This window comes from Musa acuminata, chromosome BXJ1-8 (assembly GCF_036884655.1).
Source record: "Musa acuminata AAA Group cultivar baxijiao chromosome BXJ1-8, Cavendish_Baxijiao_AAA, whole genome shotgun sequence".
In the NCBI taxonomy this organism is placed as follows: Eukaryota; Viridiplantae; Streptophyta; class Magnoliopsida; order Zingiberales; family Musaceae; genus Musa; species Musa acuminata.
The window spans coordinates 47,858,715-47,881,323 of NC_088334.1; the positions used below are offsets into that span (position 1 = coordinate 47,858,715).

The 22,609-nt window shown below is 37.6% G+C and overlaps 3 protein-coding genes across 3 annotated transcripts; 2 read left to right on the forward strand and 1 right to left on the reverse strand.

Moving 5' to 3' along the window:
- Positions 1-2,577: 2,577 nt before the first annotated feature.
- Positions 2,578-4,975, forward strand: LOC135680424 (WUSCHEL-related homeobox 8-like). Its single transcript, XM_065194304.1, has 4 exons — positions 2,578-2,876; positions 3,130-3,924; positions 4,565-4,890; positions 4,970-4,975. Exons 1-4 carry the CDS (start codon positions 2,759-2,761, stop codon positions 4,973-4,975), a joined length of 1,245 nt encoding a protein of 414 aa, XP_065050376.1. The 5' UTR covers positions 2,578-2,758.
- A 2,530-nt stretch (positions 4,976-7,505) lies between these two features.
- Positions 7,506-12,081, forward strand: LOC103996136 (ras-related protein RABA1f). The gene is made up of 2 exons (XM_009416979.3): positions 7,506-7,907; positions 11,496-12,081. Exons 1-2 carry the CDS (start codon positions 7,690-7,692, stop codon positions 11,926-11,928), a joined length of 651 nt encoding a protein of 216 aa, XP_009415254.2. The 5' UTR covers positions 7,506-7,689; the 3' UTR covers positions 11,929-12,081.
- A 256-nt stretch (positions 12,082-12,337) lies between these two features.
- LOC135588373 (uncharacterized) lies at positions 12,338-21,556 on the reverse strand. Its single transcript, XM_065080468.1, has 8 exons — positions 21,325-21,556; positions 18,726-18,763; positions 17,946-18,020; positions 17,740-17,823; positions 14,618-14,652; positions 13,561-13,646; positions 12,921-12,986; positions 12,338-12,601 (listed from the first exon to the last, which is right to left on the reverse strand). Exons 1-8 carry the CDS (start codon positions 21,389-21,391, stop codon positions 12,567-12,569), a joined length of 486 nt encoding a protein of 161 aa, XP_064936540.1. The 5' UTR covers positions 21,392-21,556; the 3' UTR covers positions 12,338-12,566.
- Between the last annotated feature and the right edge of the window lie 1,053 nt (positions 21,557-22,609).

Genomic DNA, 22,609 nt, shown 5'->3' on the forward strand with positions numbered 1-22,609 from the left:
CCAAATCTCTCTCTCTCTCTCTAGATGAGCTCCATGCTCCAAATATGGTTTCAAATCATACATACTGGTTGCTAGATTTCCACCAAGCTTCACATTTTCATGAAAGCCAACCATAAGATGAATTCAATTTCTGTTTGAAGGTTTATCGGAAACTTGGTGTCTTTTTTCCTTCTAATCAATATCGACTGCAAAAGAATATAGTTAAAATAAATAGTGGATAAAAGAACTGGGTGAGTTGACTTTGATAGTTCCTACATTCTCACAAACTACAATAAGAAACAGAAGAGGAAGAGGAAGAGAAAGACAGTATTGACTTAAGAGGTAGAATGAGTATATTTTTCTTTTATAACTCACCTTTTTCTCACTGCGATATTCAAATTATGATTTGTCCTTTCTAATTTTTGGAGTTTTCTCTAAGCTATCTTTCGAATTACATAACATATATCTAAGTGCAGAGTGAGGAAGCAAGAGAGAAACTAAGTATCTGAAGAACAAGTCAACAGAAGGCCTTTGATTTCAACCATTCCAACACAATTATCTCCATATTCTTGTTAGCTAATTATTTTGGAGAGTTCTTCTGCTTAGTTGATCTTGTAATGGTTAATTAGTCTGATTAATCAAAGTAGTATGCCATTACCTGTATCATCCAGAGATTATACTGTGATCCAATATTATTATCTTAACCTATTTATTATTCTTGGTCTAATGGTTGATTACATTTTCAAAATCAACATCAATATAAAGATGAATTTTATATGGTCAATTTATGATTAATTTTTCATTATAACTGTTCCTTTTTTTTCCCTATATATATATATATATATATATATATATATATATATATATATATATATGTATTTATGTATGTATGTATGTATGTATGTATATATATAAGATGATGCAAGAGTTGGAAGTGTTATGATCCACCAGATAATTTTTGTCATGCCTAATGCATGTGCTTATCAAGGCAAAGACACATGGATGCCACAATATATCTCAATGTGGCTGGCACACGCTGAACATTTGTTATTTTGATGATATATTCTTCACAACCTGAGCAAGGTTGAATAAAGAAAAGGAGTTACTCAGAAGAATGCTCCTCTATGGGTAATAATAACTCACACAACTTATGTAAGACTAATATGGAGAGAGAGAGAGAGAGAGAGAGAGAGAGTAATGATTATTTCCTCTAAACATATGATATAGAAATTTGATGTCATGTTAGTGTTGTTCTCTCAAGATTTATACTACTTTTATGGCACTTGTCATGCTAGTTGAGACTTAGAAGAAGCAAATTTTGAGAGAGGGAATAAGAATTATTGTATCTAAACATATGCTGTAGAAATTTCATGAGATGTTAGTGTTGTTCTTGAAAGATTTCTACAGCTTTTTTTGCACTTATCATACCTACTAAGCAAAGAATCAGTTTCTCTAAAGATATGTTGCAGATATAACATATCAATGTTGTTTTCTAAAGATTTCTGCTGCTTTGACTGCACTGATCATTCTAAAAAGTTAAGGCTCCTGGAGGAGTTAACTTGGAGAGAGGGAGTAAGAAATAACATGTCAGTGTTGTTCTCTAAAGATTTCTACTGCTTTTGTTGCACTTGTCATACTAAGTTGAGACTTTGGAGAGAGAAAATAAGAACCATTATAGTGAAATTTGATGGCATGGTAGTGATGTTCTGCAAAGAGTTCTACTGCTGCTTTTATTGCACTTATGATACTAAGTCGAGACTTTGAAGGAGTTTGGAGAAAAGGGTAGAAAAGCAGAGCCCTCGAGTCAATCCAATCGCGCACCTCTCCATGCCCGAAATAACCCAAACCTGCAATTACTACTCCCCATCTCTTTTCCCAATCAAAGCTTCTTTTCATGCTTTCTTCTTCACCTTTAAATCCCCACCACCTCCCATTTATTCCTGCAACAACCTCATCCATTACAATAATTCTACGCTCCCACTCCAGCAGGAACACACCGAACGAGACCGAGAGGCAGCAGCAGATGATGATGGTTCAAGTGATGGTAATTCTGCTGTGATGATGCTTGTTTAGATGACTCGGTTTTATGCTTCCTCTTCCTCCCTTTTTGCCCTTTGGTCGACTGCAACTCGCAATCCAAAACAAGACTCATCCTTTCCCTTGTGATAGCCACTGCAAAAGCTATCTTTGTTGCATCGCCCGATGGCATGCGGTACAAACGAAGCACCAGCAGAAGGATGGGGTGGGTTGCCTTGTCTTTCTTGCTCGGTGCACGGGGGAATTCCTGCGTACTTACTTTTTGATTGGTAGCGTTAGCGTTGGAGTTTTAATGCCGATTACCACCTCTTCCCTCCTCCTCTTCTCTCCTGCTGCGTCACCGTCACCCCTCATGCATATATAGAGCTATAGAGATATGTTCTTGGGGTTTAGTGGACGGAGATCGTTGTTGTATTTTAATGGCTGTTCCTTTAATATCTCCACAATGAATACATATCTTATTAGGTGCGAGAAATTGAAGGCAGGAGGAGTAGGTGGAGGCTATTATAAGAAAGGGGAGACTTTGGGGTGTCGTGCGTCCAAGGAGGGTCGAGGCGTCGAGGTTGCAGTACCAGGAAGCAAAAGAGTAGGAGGATCTCACATCCTGCATCGCCCCTTCCTTTTGCTCTGCTGCTGCTGCTGCTGCTGTTCCCCACTGGCTGCCTCCTCTGATCGACCTTTCTTTCATCCCACCACCAGACACAGAGCATCCCTCACCATCATCATCATCATCATCATCATCATGGCCTCATCCAACAGGCACTGGCCTAGCATGTTCAAGTCCAAACCCTGCAACGCCCACCACCACCAATGGCAGCATGACATCAACTCCTGTCACCAGAAAACTCCCTACGCTTCAGGTGACGCTCGCGACCATGACATATACCTGCTGTTCTATAGCTGGTGGAAGCTCGATGATTCCTTCTTTCATCAGTCTTAGCTTCGGTACATGTGTGTACTTACTTGGTCGTGCTGTGTTAACCAATCGCCATGCAAATGATGTGAATGAACAGTTGTGTTTGTGGAGCAGAAGGAATAAGCTGCAGGATTAGGGTTAGGGTTTTTATGCATCGTGTACACCGGCACTAACTCATCCATGGCGGTGACGGACAGGTTTTGAGGAGCGCAGCCCGGAGCCGAAGCCGAGATGGAACCCTAAGCCGGAGCAGATCCGCATCCTGGAAGCCATCTTCAACTCCGGCATGGTGAACCCACCGCGCGACGAGATTCGAAGGATCCGAGCGCAGCTGCAGGAGTACGGCCAGGTCGGCGACGCCAATGTCTTCTACTGGTTCCAGAACCGCAAGTCCCGGAGCAAGAACAAGCAGCGCCACCTCCAAGCCACCCGATCGCAGACGCAGCCTTCTTCCGCTGCTCCATCCCCTCCGCCCGTAGCCACCAAGCCCACCAGCACCGCCACCTCTTCGTCCTCCTCATCCTCCGAACAATCGACCGGGTCTGACAAAACCCAACTTCCGGTGGCCTCCATGGGCGGCGCCCTGACGAGCATGGTCCATTCAGCAACGCCTCTGCCGGTGACATCAGTGAACCCGATGTACCTCCACGGTTCGCTGGAGTTGGGCGGCGAGCCTTTTCTTCTGCAGGGTCCGCAGGGATACTGCTTCCCAGCGGCAGAGCTAACAGGAATCATCGGTGTGCCAGAGCACGGCACGGGGGTGCACCCCGGACCGTGGGGTGACCTCATGGGCTTCAAGAGTGGGGAAGACGATGCCAAGGTTACGGTGCAGTTGCACCACCTCTATGGAACCGGATCTTCCTCTGCCCCTTCTGTTGCCACTACAGTTACCAGCGCCAATGCCTCCGGTGGTGGTGGTGGTGGTGCTGGTGCAACAGCCGGTGTTGCTGCTACTGCCGCTATCTTTGGTAGCTCCATCGATGAGATACAAGGTATGTCGCATTAATTCTCTGATGTGCCTCTCTCATTTGCACATCGAGCGATGATGTTTCTATCTTGTCTAATCCTCTCTGCATCTATCTCATCTCAGCGTGGTGTGTGTTTTCACTTCAATATCTTTGCTTTTGCCAACAAGTACATGAACAGAAGAGGCTATGTGTAGGTAACCCTCCCTACAATGCTCCCACAACTGGGAGCTGACCCATCCGTCACTCGCTAATTCTCACGAAGCTGATCTCACTCTTCTAATCTTTTCCTCGTCCCAGAAGGGAAAGAGGCCTGCTAACATCTTCGTGCACGAGATCTGGTGATGACAAGAGATATTACAGAATAAAAGATTGTGCGTGTGTGAGAGAGAGAGAGAGAGAGAGAGAGAGAAATATGATTGAGGGGATTGATCGGGGAGGGGGTTTACATGAGAAAGTAGCCTCTATGTGGTCATGTCATTGGAGATTCTCGAGTGCGGGGAGAGGGGTTTATACGCGTACGTTGTTGAAAAGATAGAGAGGATGGTGGTCATGGTTTCCTCCTCATCCTCCCCCTCCTCACTCACCATAGGCATTCGATCTTAGCTTCCACATTATAGCGCTGTTACCTAGATTGGACGTGTGCATGGCATTGAAATCCGCCAAGTACTTCACCAGCACGTAATCCCTTCCTCTTCCAACCACAATTATGCCTCCATTTACATTATCCGTCCCTTTAATACGTTCTTACCCCCCATGTCTTCTTCTTCCTCTGCTACAGTGATGGGAGTTGGAGGATCAGGTGGTGCAGCAGCAGCGAGATCGACCGTGTTCATCAATGAGGTGGCTTTCGAGGTGGCGGCTGGGCCGGTGAACGTGAGGGAGGCCTTCGGACACGAAGCCATCCTCATCGACCATTCCGGCCGCCCTGTGCTCACCGATGAGTGGGGCGTCACCATCCATCCCCTCCGACATGGAGCCTCCTACTACCTGGTCCTCTCTCTCTCTCTCTCTCTATTTTATGCTACTATGGATTTCTTATTCTTCTTCATCTAATGCTGTTGTAATGCAGGTTTAGAAGAACGACGATGGTGAGGCAGAATCTATCTATAAGCTTGTTTTGCTTGTGGTTTTAGCACTCCAATATGCTGCAGTACTGTCGTAGCTCTACTTTCGGACTATGTAGCTCAGTTTTGCAAGTTATTTACAAGTACTTTTGGGCTATGTGATGTAACAGATGGATATTATCTTTATCATGCATTTTTCTATCCTACATTACATAAATGCTGGCCTCCAATTTATCTGTCTCGCTGCACCAACAAATATTTGCCACTGGATTAACAACATGAGCTATGGATGCCCATAATCAACTACTCCTTGTGATCGATAACACGTACATAAAAGATCACTCGATGATCGACTGCTAGTTATGTGATGGTGGCAACCATTGCAATGCCATGCCCTCTTACCTTGGCATACCTCATGCTGAAGCATTCAAAGAAAAACTAGCTGGGAAGCCGCATCATTTGGGGTAGAGTGGGCATCATCATCATCATCATCATCGTGCATGTGTCATCTTCGAATTATAAATGTGAACTCTCGATATCTGTCTGGAAGATCGACTTGTTCTGGCAATAAATACCAAGAGAAATGCAGTGGCTGAGTTGGTGCAGGCGAAGAGAGGGGGGGAGAGTGAGAGAGAGAGAGAGAGTTGTAGGTGTCAAACAACAGTGGGCAAACGTGAACGCATCAATCTGCTGACCGAAACGGATGTTTGACTGACAAGAGAGAGTCAAAAAAGCAGGTTTGTCGTCAAAGGAACACAGTGTTGTAACGTAGGATCACAACATCACGTAATAGGCCTGCGCCCACAACAATAGGGTCCTATACTTGGCCATTCTAGTGACTTGCCCTTGTCCTCTCTCTCTCTCTCTCTCTCTCTCTCTCTCTCTCTCTTATGTATATATGTTAAACAGTCAAGACATCATATTGGAATGTGAGGAGTAAAATGTAAGAGAAACATTCAAGCTGTTGCTGATTACTCTTTCCAGTAATGGATGTTGGTGTTAAAGTGATTACACTAGTGAGGATGATCTATATAGTTATATACACATATACAACTTCATGTTTCATATAGCCTATACCTTCATAGGAGTTCTTTGCACCTAAATTTGATTGTTCAAAACCTTTTGTGTTGAAGTTGCAATAAAGATAAATAAAAATAAAGTTGAAATAAATCATCTTTAAGTTTTATTTAGTTAAACATCAACTATATCCATTAGTAAATATAAAATTGTATATTGTAGACAATTATGTTAATTATTATAAATTATCGAAAGGTAGTGAAAAATTCATAACCAAAATAAAATTATTAATTTGTTAAAAATTAATTATTATAAATTATTAATTTGTTGCGACGGGACTAGTTGGCGCAACGTTGAATAGTACGGGGAAATGACCATTACATCCCAGGTTATCGACGATATATCTATCGTTGCTTTATCTCTCTCTCGAGGTCTCGTGCTCGAATTGATGTGATGGGATCACGTTCCTATCATCAACCATATCATAAATTAATCATAAGATTAGGATACTTTAGATGTTTATATTACTACGGATTCATCTAAAGCCTACAAAATAATAATACTCTTTTTATTTTTCTCAAGTAGTCAAAGCCGTCGTCCTAAAGCTTTACCGATTCTAATGTTTGGTGAATGGAAAACCACGCTACATGATCGACTCTGTCAGACCTCCGACCAAGTCCTCCTTTCAACGAGAAGACAAGAAGATTTCACATGCAAATCACTTTGGGTGTTCTTCTTAGATCTTTACCTATTTGACTTGGCATTCCTTTGCATGTGTAGATGCAATTTCTTTTCATCCAAAAATCAAGGAAGAAAATTCCAAAACTAGTATTTAATTTATTCATCAACTTAGAGATTTTGTGTTTGTTTGTATTTTTTTTTCAGAAATAGAAAGTTGTGAATATGTTGATAGACATATTTTTGTCAATCAATTGATTTAAGGAATACTTTCAAAGTTGAAAGTTTCAAGTTTTGAATATTTCTTTTTCTCAAAGGAGAATTGACATTTCTTTGAATGTGTTTTTACATATCTATCCTTTCAAGCATTATTGGGCTTTAGCTTATTTATCCTTATCAGTGCCTTTAGTCTATGCTCTATATAAATCTTAGATAAAATATTAAATATATAATAATTAAAATATTTCTAAAATTTCTTTTAATCTTCAAAGGTACAAAGAAATTAATTATAAAGGTATATGTAATTTGTTGGTAATCATGGATGCATTGAATCCATACAATCAAAAATCTTTTCTAGAAAGGAGAAAATTCAATAAAATATGAAAATATTTATGTCATTATAAAGTCAGTAATTTTAAGATTTATTAGTTGAAACTCTAATTTACATTAATATCTTTTAAAAGCTCTCATTTTATTTCATAATATATATATATATTAAATTCAGCCCAATTAATATTTTAAATAATAATTATAAATATATTATATTGACATTTATAATAATGTATGTCTGTCGAAGGGCATATATGTAAAAATAATAATATTTATTGTAAAGTGCGAAGGGAAAGAGACGCCCGTCGCGCCTCCTCCGAAGCGTTTCCTCCGCAAGACGAGCCGTTCCCGCTTACTTCGAGACGAAGCAACAGCGGACTCGGATTCCTCCGGTCAGTAAGCGACACAGAGCTCTGATCCGGTCAGCGAGAGAAGCGGCGACGTTTGCGTTGTCGGCGGCGCCGGTGGCGGTGGCAGAGGAATGGCCTACAGGTCGGATGACGACTACGACTACCTCGTCAAGGTTGTGCTCATCGGCGACTCCGGCGTCGGGAAATCCAACCTCCTCTCCCGGTTCACCCGCAACGAGTTCAACCTCGAGTCCAAGTCCACCATCGGCGTGGAGTTCGCCACCCGGAGTATACGCGTCGAGGATAAGGTCGTCAGGGCGCAGATTTGGGACACAGCCGGTCAAGAAAGGTTCGATTCGATACTCCTACATATCCTGATGATCTGGAAGAATCGGTTTCTTTTTCTGCTACTTTTCCTAATTACCATTTCCAGAATCTCCGATCGGACATGGGGCGGTGTGTTCTTGTAAGATCTTGCGCCGGCTAGTTTGGATCCGACGGAAATTAGGGTTCTCTTAGTTGGGTGGTCGTTGCAAATCATTCGTTGGGCTTGATGCGAATGATACGCTGTTTTTCAGATCATCTATTGCGGGGATCAAGGAAGTCTCTATGATCACATATTAGCGTCCATAAGACTCTCTTGAATCTTCTTCTATGTGGAGCAATTGAGTTTCGGGAGGACTAATTTAGGGTTTGAATCGATCGTATACTTTACTATATGGTGCTGGACAAGTTAGATAGATAGAGGAGAGATATATAGAAGGAGAAGATTGCTTGGTAGGGTAATTATTAAAAGAAGTTATGCAGTTCAAGGTCTCATCATCGTTCCTATCATTTGCTAATTCATGGTTGAGTATATGCAATGTTGTAGTCTACAAACAGATAAATTATGGTTTTATGTATAGATATATTGTAGTTTTGATTTCCTAAGAATTAAATTTAGCCCATCTGTCCTCCGTGTGGGAGTTTTCTTGGTCATATGCTTTTAATTGTGGCCAGTATTTCAGGTTGCTTCACTACCTGTGAATGAAAATGCTGGTGCAAGTTAATGACTTGCATCATCAATCCTTATAGAATATGAACTTGTAAAAGACAGCTAATGGAAAACAAATTTCTTCCCGAATAGGTAACTTGGTCTTTTCGTGCTTACGGGTATTGCTTGAAGTTCTTTCTGTTCCTAAGTTAAAAATAAGATTCTTTCATTTGTCTTGCCTCGTACCACTCTTGATACCCTTATATGATTTTAGTTTTTGCTGCCACTTCCAAAGTGCTGAAAAAAGTCAAAGTGTTAGTCGAGTTGTACACTAAGTTCCCCAGATTGAAAATAGATCCATATCTTGTAAGGGAAAAGAGAAAAAAAATGCAAGCAGGATAGGCATGTTATCAATTTGTAGGATGCTGATTCTATTACAAAAAATTTCATATGTTCTCTTTGTTGTACCTTAATTTCTTCCAAGGGCTTTGCATGTATGAAAACCTTAGTTTTCTTCTACAGTGTTTACAGCATCTATTATCGCAGGCATATGCTTGAAAACTCTAGGCATCTAGAGTTTTCGAGGTTGATCGATGTTGTACTGATGCTAGAAATTAGGAAGACTGCTTACCTAAATTGAAATTTTGCTTGCTTTACTTTGGTTGATACGGTTAGAAGTTCCCTTTAAGCAAATGCATGGTAGGAAAATTGCCCATGGATGTCAATATCAAAACTAGGGTGGTGATCACGCCAGGTTAAGTTGATTTAGGTCTGGTTGGATTATAGGTTATTAAATATAAGGGTAGCTCGAGCCCAATCTTCTGCGCCTGGAGGTCAAGATTTTTTTTTACATGTACCTACCTGTCTGCCTAATGGTTTTGTTTGATCTGTCAGACCCTAGAATATATGTCCAACTTGAACCAACCCATCAATGGATTAAGATTTCTTGATTGAGATCTGATCCTTGAACAGAACAAGCTATACTAAGTGGATCAGGTCAGACTGACCCAACGGGTTTGGCTCAAGATTGCCACTTCCAGTCCAAAATGCCTATTGGAGCAGGTTTTGACGCTAGAATGCATCCTGGTCTTTGGACCTTGGTCCTTTGGTATAGTAGTTTTTGATCTTGATTGTAGTGTATCTAAACTATACACATGCATACCTACATGTTCACAAGCTAACATATGGACAAGATACTTTTCCAAAGGAATACATGAAATTGAGATATGACCATGAATGAACAGTATATATATATATATATATATATATATAACAGCTATGTACCTTATGTTTGTATGGTTTACCACACTACTATATTATAGAACTTATCTACAGTAGATTGGTGATTACCTGAAATCAGTATGAATTATCCATAGTGTAAATAATATGCCCTATTAACGTTAGTGTATGTGACATGTCCTTTGTGCCATATGGTGATTCATCATCTACTGCTGAAAGTTTTTATTTTATATTGGGTAAGGATCAGTCAAAAGGAACCTTTGCTCATCCAAGTTGCATCTATACTTTTGGCAAACTGTTGACAGCTGTCGGAGTCTAAACTTTTGTTTAAATTTGACCAACTAATGGTCAAAGTGATCATTCGCTTATCCAAGTGCATCTATATGTTTTGGCAAACTATGGATGATTGTCAGACTAAGGTCGCTTTCTGTTAATAATCCATAGCAGGCATAGCGTGGCACCTTATGGATCTAACATTTTTATGTGGTACAAAACCTGGTGGAAATGGGTTTTGATGCACCCTGATCTCAGATTTGGATTGGATTTGTGCGTAACAAACATGTGGATCAGTTTTATACTTGGTTGGTAATGATTGAGGGTTTATAGCAAGGTGTAAAATAAGGTAAAGAAAACTAATAATATGCACTGCAGCAGTCCTTTCCAGCCTAGAAAACCCCAACTTGAAATTTATTTGAATTACTCTCTCCTGTCCTCATTGAATCAAATTCATTGAATGTCATCTAGGCCAGCATAGTGGTGGCCTTGCAAGGATAAGTCCATCGGCCAACATGACCAGCCAAATTTGCCAATTCTTACTGCTGGTCAAACGAGGACCATAGTGACCAGTCAGAGATAGTAAGAGGCCACCACCTTAGGGCTATCAGGGAAGTCAATGCAAGTAGGTGCATAGTAACATAATGCTAGAGAAGATTTTTTTGATTAAGTGAACAAGTACACCTCTAATCGTCAGAACGTCTGAGATCTCATAATTGGAAATGGTCTGAAATTTTTGACAACTATTGGTCTCCATGGAACACGAAGAAGATGAAGTATTCTAAGTTTCTTGGACTTGTTTGGTCATTAAAGTATCATCCTTTCAATTAATCAACTCACTGTTATTATTTAGTCATCTTTATTACCGTAATAAGTGTTCCAAGGTGCCATTCGAGCGACTGCATATGCAAATGGGGGTCGTGCCACTCACGTAAGGCTAGTGGCAACTATTAGATATACTATGACTGTATATCAAAAATATGCTGCCAGATAACTGGATATATGCAAGTTGTTTCGCAAGTCTTGTGCACAAGCAGGTAATGTGCCTCTATATGTACCTTAGCAGTAGCATGTGATGCTTCTTGTTCATAATCCATAACTGGTATCTCTATAGTTTTTTGTGCTATATTACATGAACCCTTCTTTCATTTGTTATTAGTTATCACCTAGATTGGTTTTAAAACTAGTACACATTTTGTTGCATACTTGAGGAATTAGTTTGACTTGGTCTAGTGTTTCCATTTGTTATTTTAGGTTGATAGTATTACTATTAAGTTGGTACTTTTTGCAGCTCATTTTAAAGTACAAACAATCTCATTCATGCTTCAACATGAACTGCTTCTGCGGCCACATAAAATAATTGCCTTCACCTTGGGGAGAAGCATTGTTTTAGCTTCTAATAAGCAAGTTAAAAAGAAAATTAACATAGTCTCTTTTTGTTGCTTCTAATAGGTACCGAGCAATCACTAGTGCATACTACCGTGGAGCAGTCGGCGCACTTCTTGTCTATGATGTTACTCGGCATACAACGTTTGAGGCTGTGGAGAGATGGTTGAAGGAACTAAGGGATCACACTGACTCTAACATTGTAATTATGCTTGTGGGCAACAAAGCAGACTTACGCCATCTGAGGGCTGTTACTGTTGATGACGCAAAGGCTTTTGCCGAAAGGGAAAATACCTTCTTTATGGAGACATCTGCTTTGGAATCGATGAACGTAGAGAATGCCTTCACCGAAGTGCTCACTCAGATCTATCGTGTGACGAGCAGGAAGGCACTTGATGCTGGTGATGACCCAGAGACGTTGCCTAAAGGTCAAACAATCGACATTGGCACCAATGATGATGTATCTGCTGTTAAGAAAGCCGGTTGCTGCTCAGCTTAGCTCACTCGGGGGGAACAGATACATAAATGTTAGGGGGTTTGGCAGGTTTGTACACTTTGATATTTGGTTTTTGTATCGTGGTTACCTTCATCCGAGCATATAATTCGGCAATGATTGTGTTTTAGTAAATATTGTAACAAGTAACTTTGTTGATTCTTCTGACATTTCTCTTTTTCACGTATGTTGCCATTATGTACCCTCCCCCCCACAAAAAATATATATATAAACAAGATTGATTCTGCTTGCATCATCAAAACAGCACTAATCAAGACGACCAATGCAAATAATAGTTTATCAGATCCCACTTGGTAAAATCAAACAGCCAACAAAAACATCGAATATGCAAACAAAGGAACAAAATCTTCAAAAGAATGCAACTCACCAACTACCCTGGAACAAAAACACCACCTGCCAATTCAAAGATTATTGTTCAATACTATATTTAATATTCTGTTGTCACAAGAGCCAAGTATGCGCCAATAACCGGCTTCAAATTTTAATCCCGACAGTTGAAAGCACATCGAATAAAGAAAGGTTAATGCAGCAAAAGTACAACCTGCGGCAGCTTACTAGAAAATACAATCAGATGCGTCTGGAAATGAAACGTAGAGCCAGAAAAGCACACCAAGTACAGTTAGTTACTTGCGAGCTTCAGCCTTCTTCTGTTCTTTGGCTGTCATTACAAAACAGCAGATGGGTAAGTAAGCACATGGAGTATAATTATAGTTAGAAATTGGAAGATTGAAACAAGAACAAAGTAAAACATGGACCATAATGCAAAGTCTAAAGGCCGTAAATCTGCTAAAACCAAGCAAAAGATCAAACAAGTATCTTGATCAGTTCTCTATGAATCCTGTAGTACTTGTGAGAAAGAATAAGGGCTCAATAAAGCCAGTTTCTGATATAAAAAGTAACTATAAAAAAGAGCTGATCACATTCATGTATAACAAACAGCACAACCAAAGAGGATTTACACAAAGAACACATCATACCAGCTTTTTCTTCCTCTCGCTTTTTTGCAGCTTCAGCTCTTTGTTGTCGTATTAATGCTAGGCGCTCTGCAGAAAATAATACGTAGATCAACATGTGATTACCAATAATGAATATCAAGATTGGAATATCAAGCTGAGCAACACTTGCAGATATCAGCGATTGGCGTCATAGATGGCAAATTTTTGGGTGATAAAATGCTTGAGTTGTCATCCATAATGCAGACCCAAACATCCAGAACAAGTGAACACCCGAGTTCAAGTACATTGAATGATTCCAAATTAAACATATTGAGATTTAATAATTCTACTTTGTCACGACCGATACAATATATCTGATGCATCAAGTTCAAGTACATTGGCAGCTTATTCTGACAAAACTGGGAGTACTCTGGAGCACTGGGAAATTTTTTAAAGGGTGACAACAATAACTTAAGCAAATAATGAAGTACTTAGATTGCATTATCAAGAAAATACAGATGATATACTTCTCAAAAGAAACATATCAGCCAATCAACTTGATTACAGAACATTCTACTAAAAAACAAAGCAGATATGTTAACGCAGAGAGCTTAGAACAAGATTGTTACTCAACAAACAAAAAGTGTTAGACAGTAAACAGTGAAGGCTGTCTGATTGTTACCCAAGTCTTTTCGTGCTTGTTCTGTTTTTCCTTGTTCCTGTAGCCTCATGTATCGCTCATGAGCTCTCTGTCTCTCTATCTCTTCCCTATAGAAAAGAGGTCATAAAACATTGGTAACAAAGAGAAAAATGCAAAATCATTTAGGTCTACTGCTCCTAAAAGGCCCATAATTGTAGCATTACCATAACTAATAGCAAATAGTTGTATTTTTTGACAATTGATCTAATTTAATGTATTATTCAACCATCTAGATCATGTAAGAAACACAAAGTAATTGTGGTGGTAACTCAAAGCAAAACTGCAAGGCATTGCTACATTATTGCATTTTCAGATGACATACGAATTATCACTAGATTATTAAATGGTCAATTTCAATCATGAAAGTGAATGAAAACTAGTGGTCGAGTATCAAAGTTTTGAGATTTAGGCAAAATAAAGAGGAGATGAAAAAGTAGAGGAAACAGAGAAACAGTAGAGAATTGTGTAACTGTATTCTATCAGCTGCTTACTGAACAGTAACAGCTCCTGATAGTAATGCTGTCATCTTATCAGTCTTATTTTGATAAGGAGTCTTAGGAAATAAAACATCAAACCATTAATCCCTAACTTTAATCAACCAAACACTAGATTCCAACACAGTTACGAGACACTAATAAGTGCCTACCAAAAATCAGCAAATCTTGTGACTGACAAATAAACTACCAAACTCGAACTGATAAAACAAAATGCATATCTCCAGCTAGTAAAAACAAAAGCATGAACTGATTCTTGATCAAAACCAGGAACAGATTACCTAGAATCTGCATTAGCCACAAAGTATTAGGCACACTAAAAACTTTTGCATGACAGTGACAGTTTTAAAAAGTGCTAAGTAATCCACCCATTTTCCTTTATGGTTACGAGATATGCTTGCCAAATTACAACAGGAACACATTTTAAAGCGAAATAGATCAATGACACAATAAGAACTGCTAAGCATAAAAGCTTACACGGCCAATCATGGAAACTTAATTAGCAAAAGCCCTTAAAGAGAACAATATATGCAGATTCAGTTTACCTTTCACGTCGAGAGAGTTCAGGAGTGCTTTCAACCTGCATTGGAATTTCAAGAATATATATCAAAACTTTATGAAACTCGTTAACAACTGCCTAGACTACATAACCATATACTTAAATTCACTAAAATAAGTGATGACAGAAATGTTACAGTTTGATAAAAAGTAAAAGTTATTTAGATTGCTACCACCAGAAATGACAACAAAAAGAATTAAGACTACCAGTTAGCTTAATTTATTCAGCCAGTTGAAAGCAAAAAAAAAAAAAAAGAAATAGCCAACTATAACTCAACGACTGCAAACCCACCATAATCACCAGAGCACGAAAACGAAGTCTAGAAGAAGAAAAGTGACAAGAAAGGGAAGATGTGACAGGCAATTAATGCCATGATCCAAGATCCAACCCACATGAGGCAAATACTCAAGAAAAGAGTTCTCGATACACAATAGGACTAATCAGGATATCACAATCTCCCCTAATCAAATGTTTGACACAACTGTAGGTCTACACAAAGGCACATACACAGGCCACATTGATCACCAAGATCATCACAACTGATGTGCAATTCTGGAGTTATCATGCCACCATCGTCACTGTTAGCCACCGTCAAACTACAGACTCAACAAGATGCATGGTTGGGCCTAAAATGATTCATACACACACAAGCAGTTGTTGCTCAGAGCTCTTTGGAGGTGAGTTGTGAGATATATATATACTATCTCAGACAGACTCATATTTGATGTGGGATTAATTATCAGAATTAACCCATCATACAGAGAGCAAAATAATTGTTTCAGAACATTAGGACCTACACAACAAATGGAAAAGCCAATTTCCTACAACTAATCTTAAGGCTCTTCACAATGGAGGAATCAGAATCAATAAAAGGTAAACCAAACAACATATCACAAGCAAGATGCTTTGTAGCAAGAACTTGCCAATGGTAATAATTGGTTAAGACAAGTAGCCCAAGAAGATGAGAGATTTTCAACAACTTAAGTATCTTTTTGTCTCAAAATCAAAAGAACATAATGAAATTGTCCTACATGATTTTATGGAGGTTTACCAAAAGGAAGTTATTACTGATCAGTTTTTTATACTTATACAGGCTATCATTATCTCAAGCCATATAAGGCCTCTCATGTCAGCCAAAATTAGACAAATTGAGGGAGGGGGGGATCATTAATGTTCTAGTTGGTGATTCATGAACATAATAACTTAAGCATAGTTGCCTCTACAAGTTAGTCAGGTAAACAAGATTTACATGAACCATGTGACACAAGGTTGCTGCTTTCCAAGTGGAAGTCACCGTCGTAGAAGTTTAGTCATCTTAGAAATCGAGTGTCCAACTTGAGACTACAAAGGACACTCAAATGTTTATTTATCATCTGAAGTTTACGCTAATAGCACGAATAACCCAAACACATTAAAAAAATGAGCAAAATAATTTCCATCCATAATTGTTTGAAAGCGAGAAGGATCATGGACACAATGTTCATGGATATGACCAAATTCAATACAGTGCAAACACAGTAATAGATACCGTTAACTTCAAACAGCAATTTCTACAATGTACAGTAGCAAAAACATGTAATTTCATGAACAGCATTGGTTCTATAGTAATAACTCTCAGTATGTAGTGCTAGATTAAACCAAAGTTTTTAATCTCATACTGTACCAATGCACTGAGCTTTTCTCGATATGGTACGGTACAGGATACCAAGCGGTACACCTAAAAAAATTTACAATTTTAGGTATGCCCGCTGCTCTCTCCAAACTGGCTGCGGCATTCAACATCAAGGAGGTGGAGAGGAGAAACCCTTCCTCATGGAGGTAGGGAGGAGAAACCCTTCAGCTGCGACCTTCAGAAGGTTTACAAAAGTTTCGGGGTCTTTGATGCTTCTCCCTCTTCTTCCTCGCTTTGTCTTGTCACAGCCAAATACCTTATACCGCCCGATAGCGGGTGATCTGCGTGCCGGTCAGCTGGTGGACCGGTACGTACTGCCCGTATCGGGCGGTACATAATGGTATTAAAAACGTTGGATTAAACTGAAAAAGCCAGACAACCCTCTATAGCGCCGAATATCATGTTGCCCACACAAGTATCCACTTTTTACTTGTTTCATTTTTTAGTAAACTAAATCAAAAGGCCTTGTCTAAGGTTCAAGAAAAGACATCAGATCTTTGACACTTTATGGTTGTGAAACCGGGACTTTGGAAAAGAAATATTTTTATACGTGAAGCTTGGAACTTTTGTAACAGAAAACCATCTCAAATTTTGTTATTTATGGTCATGATCTTCAACATGTAATGAATGCTGTTGTTGTATATTCTACTTACTATGACATCACGTATAGAAATGACCTGAACAATGCTATCGACTAATACTCTTTACATTTAATTATATGTCAAAGTCATCTTTTTATTTATTCCCAAATCAGGCTAAGATAGTTCAACAATGTCATTAGTATGAGGCATACATGTATCCTGTCTTATGATCTCCACATAAGGATATATGACCATACATGCAGCAAACGTATATGGTTTGCTTTTGCATGAAATTAAGGGCACATATGTGATTTACATTTCCTCTCTATTAGTATAGTAACAAATTTTATAATTATCTCAAATACTATTATATGTGGTGCATAATAATAGACATTTAACAATTTCATGAGCTTATCACTTATACTAATTCTTGTATGAAAATAAATGTCATCTTGTAAAATACTAAAATGTTAATGTGGTCTAAGCATATTTTTACCTATTAATATATTATACTTAAATGCATATTTCTTTTATAGTAACCACATGCAGTCACATCATAAAAGCAATCTCCTAGTGTGCAACCTCCCAAGACCCTGCATTAGCAGAAGCGTTTTTACTACACATATGATATACAGCAATTGTCTAATTGTGTACATGACCCTTCTTTAAAACATTTTTGCTATAGAACACAATTAGCTTCATAGTTTTGTTGTAACCACTACTTAATCCTTGAGATAAAACCAGTCACTCTAGCTTAAAAAATAATTTTCAGAACAAATAAAAAGAAAAGGTAAACACAAATTGATAAAAAAAATTCTATAAGAAAAGGTAAAGAAATAAAAGCTTTGCACTTACATCAACTGCTCTAGCTTTCACATTTTTAGGCTTTGCCAAGTTTGGGTTCTGAATCTCGCTTATGTCAAGAATGCCCTTTTTTTTCTGATATAAAAATCATTGAAAAAAATAAAATATAAATCTGATATAACACTTAAATGACAGAAAAAAAATCAAAACAAACAAAGATATATAATAAATATACAAACAGTAAAGAAACATGTTACCTCAGTCTCTTCAGTCTCCCCTCCACTTTCCTCAGATTCCTCCTCTTCACTATGTTCAGCTTCCTCCTGTTGCACCTAAAAAGGAAAAGGAAACCCGTGCAAGTTAGAACAAAAATGCTCAAAAACATAATATAAACTAAAAAGATGAAAGAATTTACAAATTGCTAATCTAGAAGGTACAGACTTCTGCATTAGCTGAAACTAGCAATATGTAGTCTAAACAAGAGAAATTCAGAAAGAAATGTTAGCAGAAGATAATGGTTGACATGCATCATGAAATTATGAAATACCAAAAGCTATCGAAATAGCCATCTTAGGCTGTCAAAAATCATTTCATTATTTAAAGTTTTAACGAGTTATATATATCAGCAATCAAACAACAGCATTTTCAGACTCCTAACAAGGGTTTGTTACAAATTGAGTTCAGAACTAAATTGTGAGCTTTTTTTTGCCTCATTGCCATTCTCTCCTGCATAAACCCAACATGCTACCCGAGCATGGTTTATATTTAATACAAGTAGTTGAAAAATACTAGATATACCCCAAAACCTGATAGATAATCAAGAAGGGAGATGCATGGCTCATTTGGTTAGAGATGTTGAAATAAGTTACTTCCCAGCACAAGTAAATTAAGAGTGCATACAATATAGAAGAGTTTTATGCATGTAACGAGCAGTGCCAACAGAGAACAGACAGGGTCATGGCCATAAATTACTTTTTACATAAAAGTATTCAAATAATATTATTATCCTCATTTAACTAGCAAAACAAACATCCAACCTGTTTAAAGGTGCGAGGACGAGCCGAAGAGCCAGCAACTGCAATTATGTTAACCAGGAACATGTTTCTTAAAACAGAGCACAGAATGTAATAGCAAAATAGACAGAATCTGAAAACAAGGATTTCAAATAGATCTACAATAGTTTGTATTCTTCAAGCCATATGATCTTTCTAGGCCAACTAAACATTGTCAACTCTAGGTAAAGAAGGAAACAACCATCCACAAACTAAAAACCTACTAAGAGCAAAAAATTATCTAGAAGCTAAACATACATAAATCATCAAAAATTTCTCTAAAAAATTATAGCATTTTCTACAAGTGCTGGTGAAGAATAACAAACAAAAAGAATATACTGAACAGAAGTTAGAAGTAAAGTAGCAAATCATTCAAGCAGCTCGTTCAAGTAACTTAATATATAGATTGTGATTCCACAATAATGCACTAAATTTCAAGTGGAAAATGAGAAATAAATAAATATAATAGCTGACAGAACTGCATTCAACCAGAATTTTCCTCAAATTGGAATTCAAGTCAATGGTTTATGTGCCATCTTAACAAGCACAAATTGGTGATAAAAAAGCCTACGAAATTTCCTACTGAAGATATAACTATTTAGAAAAAAAGAATCACATAAAACAGAAACTCAAAATGAGGGACAAATTAAAAATAAAGGTCTCTTAGTTAACCTATTAGAACTGCAAAAAAAATCACCTTTGTATTTACTATATATATGTATACAACAAAGTCCTTGTTTTACTATGGAAGTGCTTCTCACCATGATATCTCAAGTCCCGAACCCAAAGAGATTACAGGGTGGATTTGAATATTTTTCCCAAGGAAATTGAATTTGCATTTTTTTGTATACAATCTAAAACAGCTGCAACAACTACAACAAGCCATTATGTCCCAACCGCATGGGTTGCTAACTAAAAAGGAAGGATTAAAGAAATGTTTATAATTCAATGAAACAGCAGTTTCCCACAGTAAAGTAGCAAATCATTCAAGCAGCTCGTTCAAGTAACTTTATTGTAAATAGGACAATTCTTACTGAAGCGCATCTCTTTGTAACAATTTATGAGCAAAACATCCATGTTCAGTTAAAAGAGAAATCCATATAGTGAAAAAAAAAACAAACTTTATGGTTTCTTTTCTTGGCTATCGTGTAAGAGTATGATAAGAATGATATATGCAGTGACATAAAGACCCTGTCCAAGCACTTGTGAGAAGTGATTCTGTCTTGCGAATCATGTACCCTTCCATTATCTCTCTGTCATGGAGTTTATTTTTTTTCCCCTCTGTTATTGAACTGTTGGAAATCTACTTTGAGTAAGTGTTATGCTCAATCTATGCAATGAGCTTTTAATATAGATCATCATGCATAGTCTTTGTGTAACACTCCGATTAATCCAACATCAAAAGTGGGTAAGACTAAGATTGGCTTATAAGAGTCTAATGAGTATACTACTATCAATTTCAACGTACGCATTTTGGCTAATGATTTGGGTCAAACAAAGTTGATAGACGAGTTAGCCTATCAAGCCCGAGTTGTAACATTTGATATCAGAACTGATTTAATATTTGGGTATAGTAAAGAGACTCAAGTAGGAAAGGACTATCTATAGATAGAGTCAGATGACTCACTACAGCGTGGAGCCACTACTGAGTTACGCTTCACATGCATCATGTTAGGATTTGATCTAGGCTATATTGGACCTTAACGAGTACATCAAACCATTGAGTGGGAAAAATTATAACACCATGATTGGTTTCATATTAGAAGTAAACAAGACTAAGATTGACTCATAAATGTATGATGAGCGTACTGTTATCAACTTCAACTAAGTATTTTGATCAATAGTTTGGGTCAAACGAAGTTGATAAGCCAGTTAGCTCATGAAACCCAGGCCGTGACACTTTGTTGTTCAAGCAGCATGACTTTTGATCAAATACAAATATTATTCAAAAAGCAACCAAACAACAAAAATATTGCGGTCTCAGAACAGTTGCATCTGTTTGGCAATGAAGTGATTTGAGATAGGCTGACTTGTTTTATGGTTAAACACACACACACACACACACACACACACACACACACACACACACACACACACACACACATATATATATATATATATATATATATATAATTCACCCTTCGATGAACTCGTACGAGGTTGCTGGCCCACTTGGATCAACTAAAACACTAAAACCAAATCTTGGGGTTTCTAAAACACGAGGCTACGCTACATCGGTATGTGAAAAGCCTGGTTGATAAGCCATCCCCAACCACTCCGCAAGAACGAACGCCTTCCCACAATTATTCTAATATCAGAAAACAGCTAATCAGCCGAGTACTAATCGATGGCATGTTCAAGCTACGGCAATATTTCCTGGATACACCGCGTACCATCCAAAGGAAGTGTAAGATCCACACAGATCACAAATAACCCCGTGACGTGATCCGATGACGCTACATCAGATGGAGGAGAAACCAACAACTTACAAGAAACTAAAGTAAAACGAATATCCCAGAATGGGAACGAGAAACATCCATAAAACCCTACGTATCCGAAACAGAGGCAGATCAGAGAAAAATACCCATCTCTTCGGGCGTGGAGAAGTTCCTGCGGCCGGTGGGCTTGGCCTTGAACCTGCCTCTCCCCATGATCGACCGCGATCTGGCGCAAGCGACGAAGGATGGCTTCTCGGATTCTCTGGCGCTCGGTTGGCCGATCGGCGAAACCCTACGCACCTCGTCGCCCACACGCAACGCCCCCTTCTCTCTCTTTCGCCGCACGGATTACTGGCATATATCTACCGAGATTAAATCGACCCGATGGCCTTCCCAAAGCTTTTATAGCGGGAATCCAGCGGTGCCCCCTTTTTTATTTTTTTTTTATTTATTTTCTCTTTTTTTTCTAGTACTAATTGAACAAAGACACATTCCCATACAAAAATACTCATTTTAGCTTTTTCAAAAGAAGGCTATTACTTCTAAAATCCCAATAATTCTCCTTCTCTGTTTTCCAAAAGGTATATATTTAAGTATATATAGAAATTACATGATATCTATGATTCTGTAAAAAAATATAAAAATATTTTCAAATGCATTTTATAACTACATATTTTTAGTATAAATATCATTTTAAATTACTAAGATGGTGTCATCTTTTCAAAATTTTGATATATTGTATTAAATTATTTTTTTAAAAATATAAATATCTATAATTTATGTTGATATATATATATATATATAATTTTATTTATTTATAAGTTTCCAATATTTTTATGTTAAAAATTAAAATTTATTTCTCGGTTTTTTTAAGTTTAAAATTCATTCAAACAACCAAAGCCAAGCCTACAAAAAATAAAAACATCAAAGGGTGAGAAAAAAATGTCATATTTTGTTGGGTAAAATTGAAAAGTGGGTGAATCGATCCCCCTATATATAACATTTAGGTTGTTAGTTCTATAAAAATAATATAATTGAGATAATTAGACTCAAAATCCAATAGATACTAGTTTATCTAATAATAGATTTTCAAATAACTATCTTTGTTGGTTTATGAACAAAAACAACCAAATAAAAAGATATTAATATAAAGTATAATATTTTTGGTACCTCTATCAAAATGTAAATAAACTTAAAATCAAGTAGAAAAACAACTCATATAAGTATGTATTTTTATTAGTTTGTAAATAAGAATAACCAAATAAAGAGACTTTTATGTCAACTATAGGATTTTTGAGTTAGTTTATGGGGTTTTTCCTACCTCTATCCAAATATTGGAAGTCTATTCGAAATATTTATACCAAAATAATATTATAAATTTATTATAAAACACTATAATTAAGATAGATAGATTCAAATCATATTTTAAAA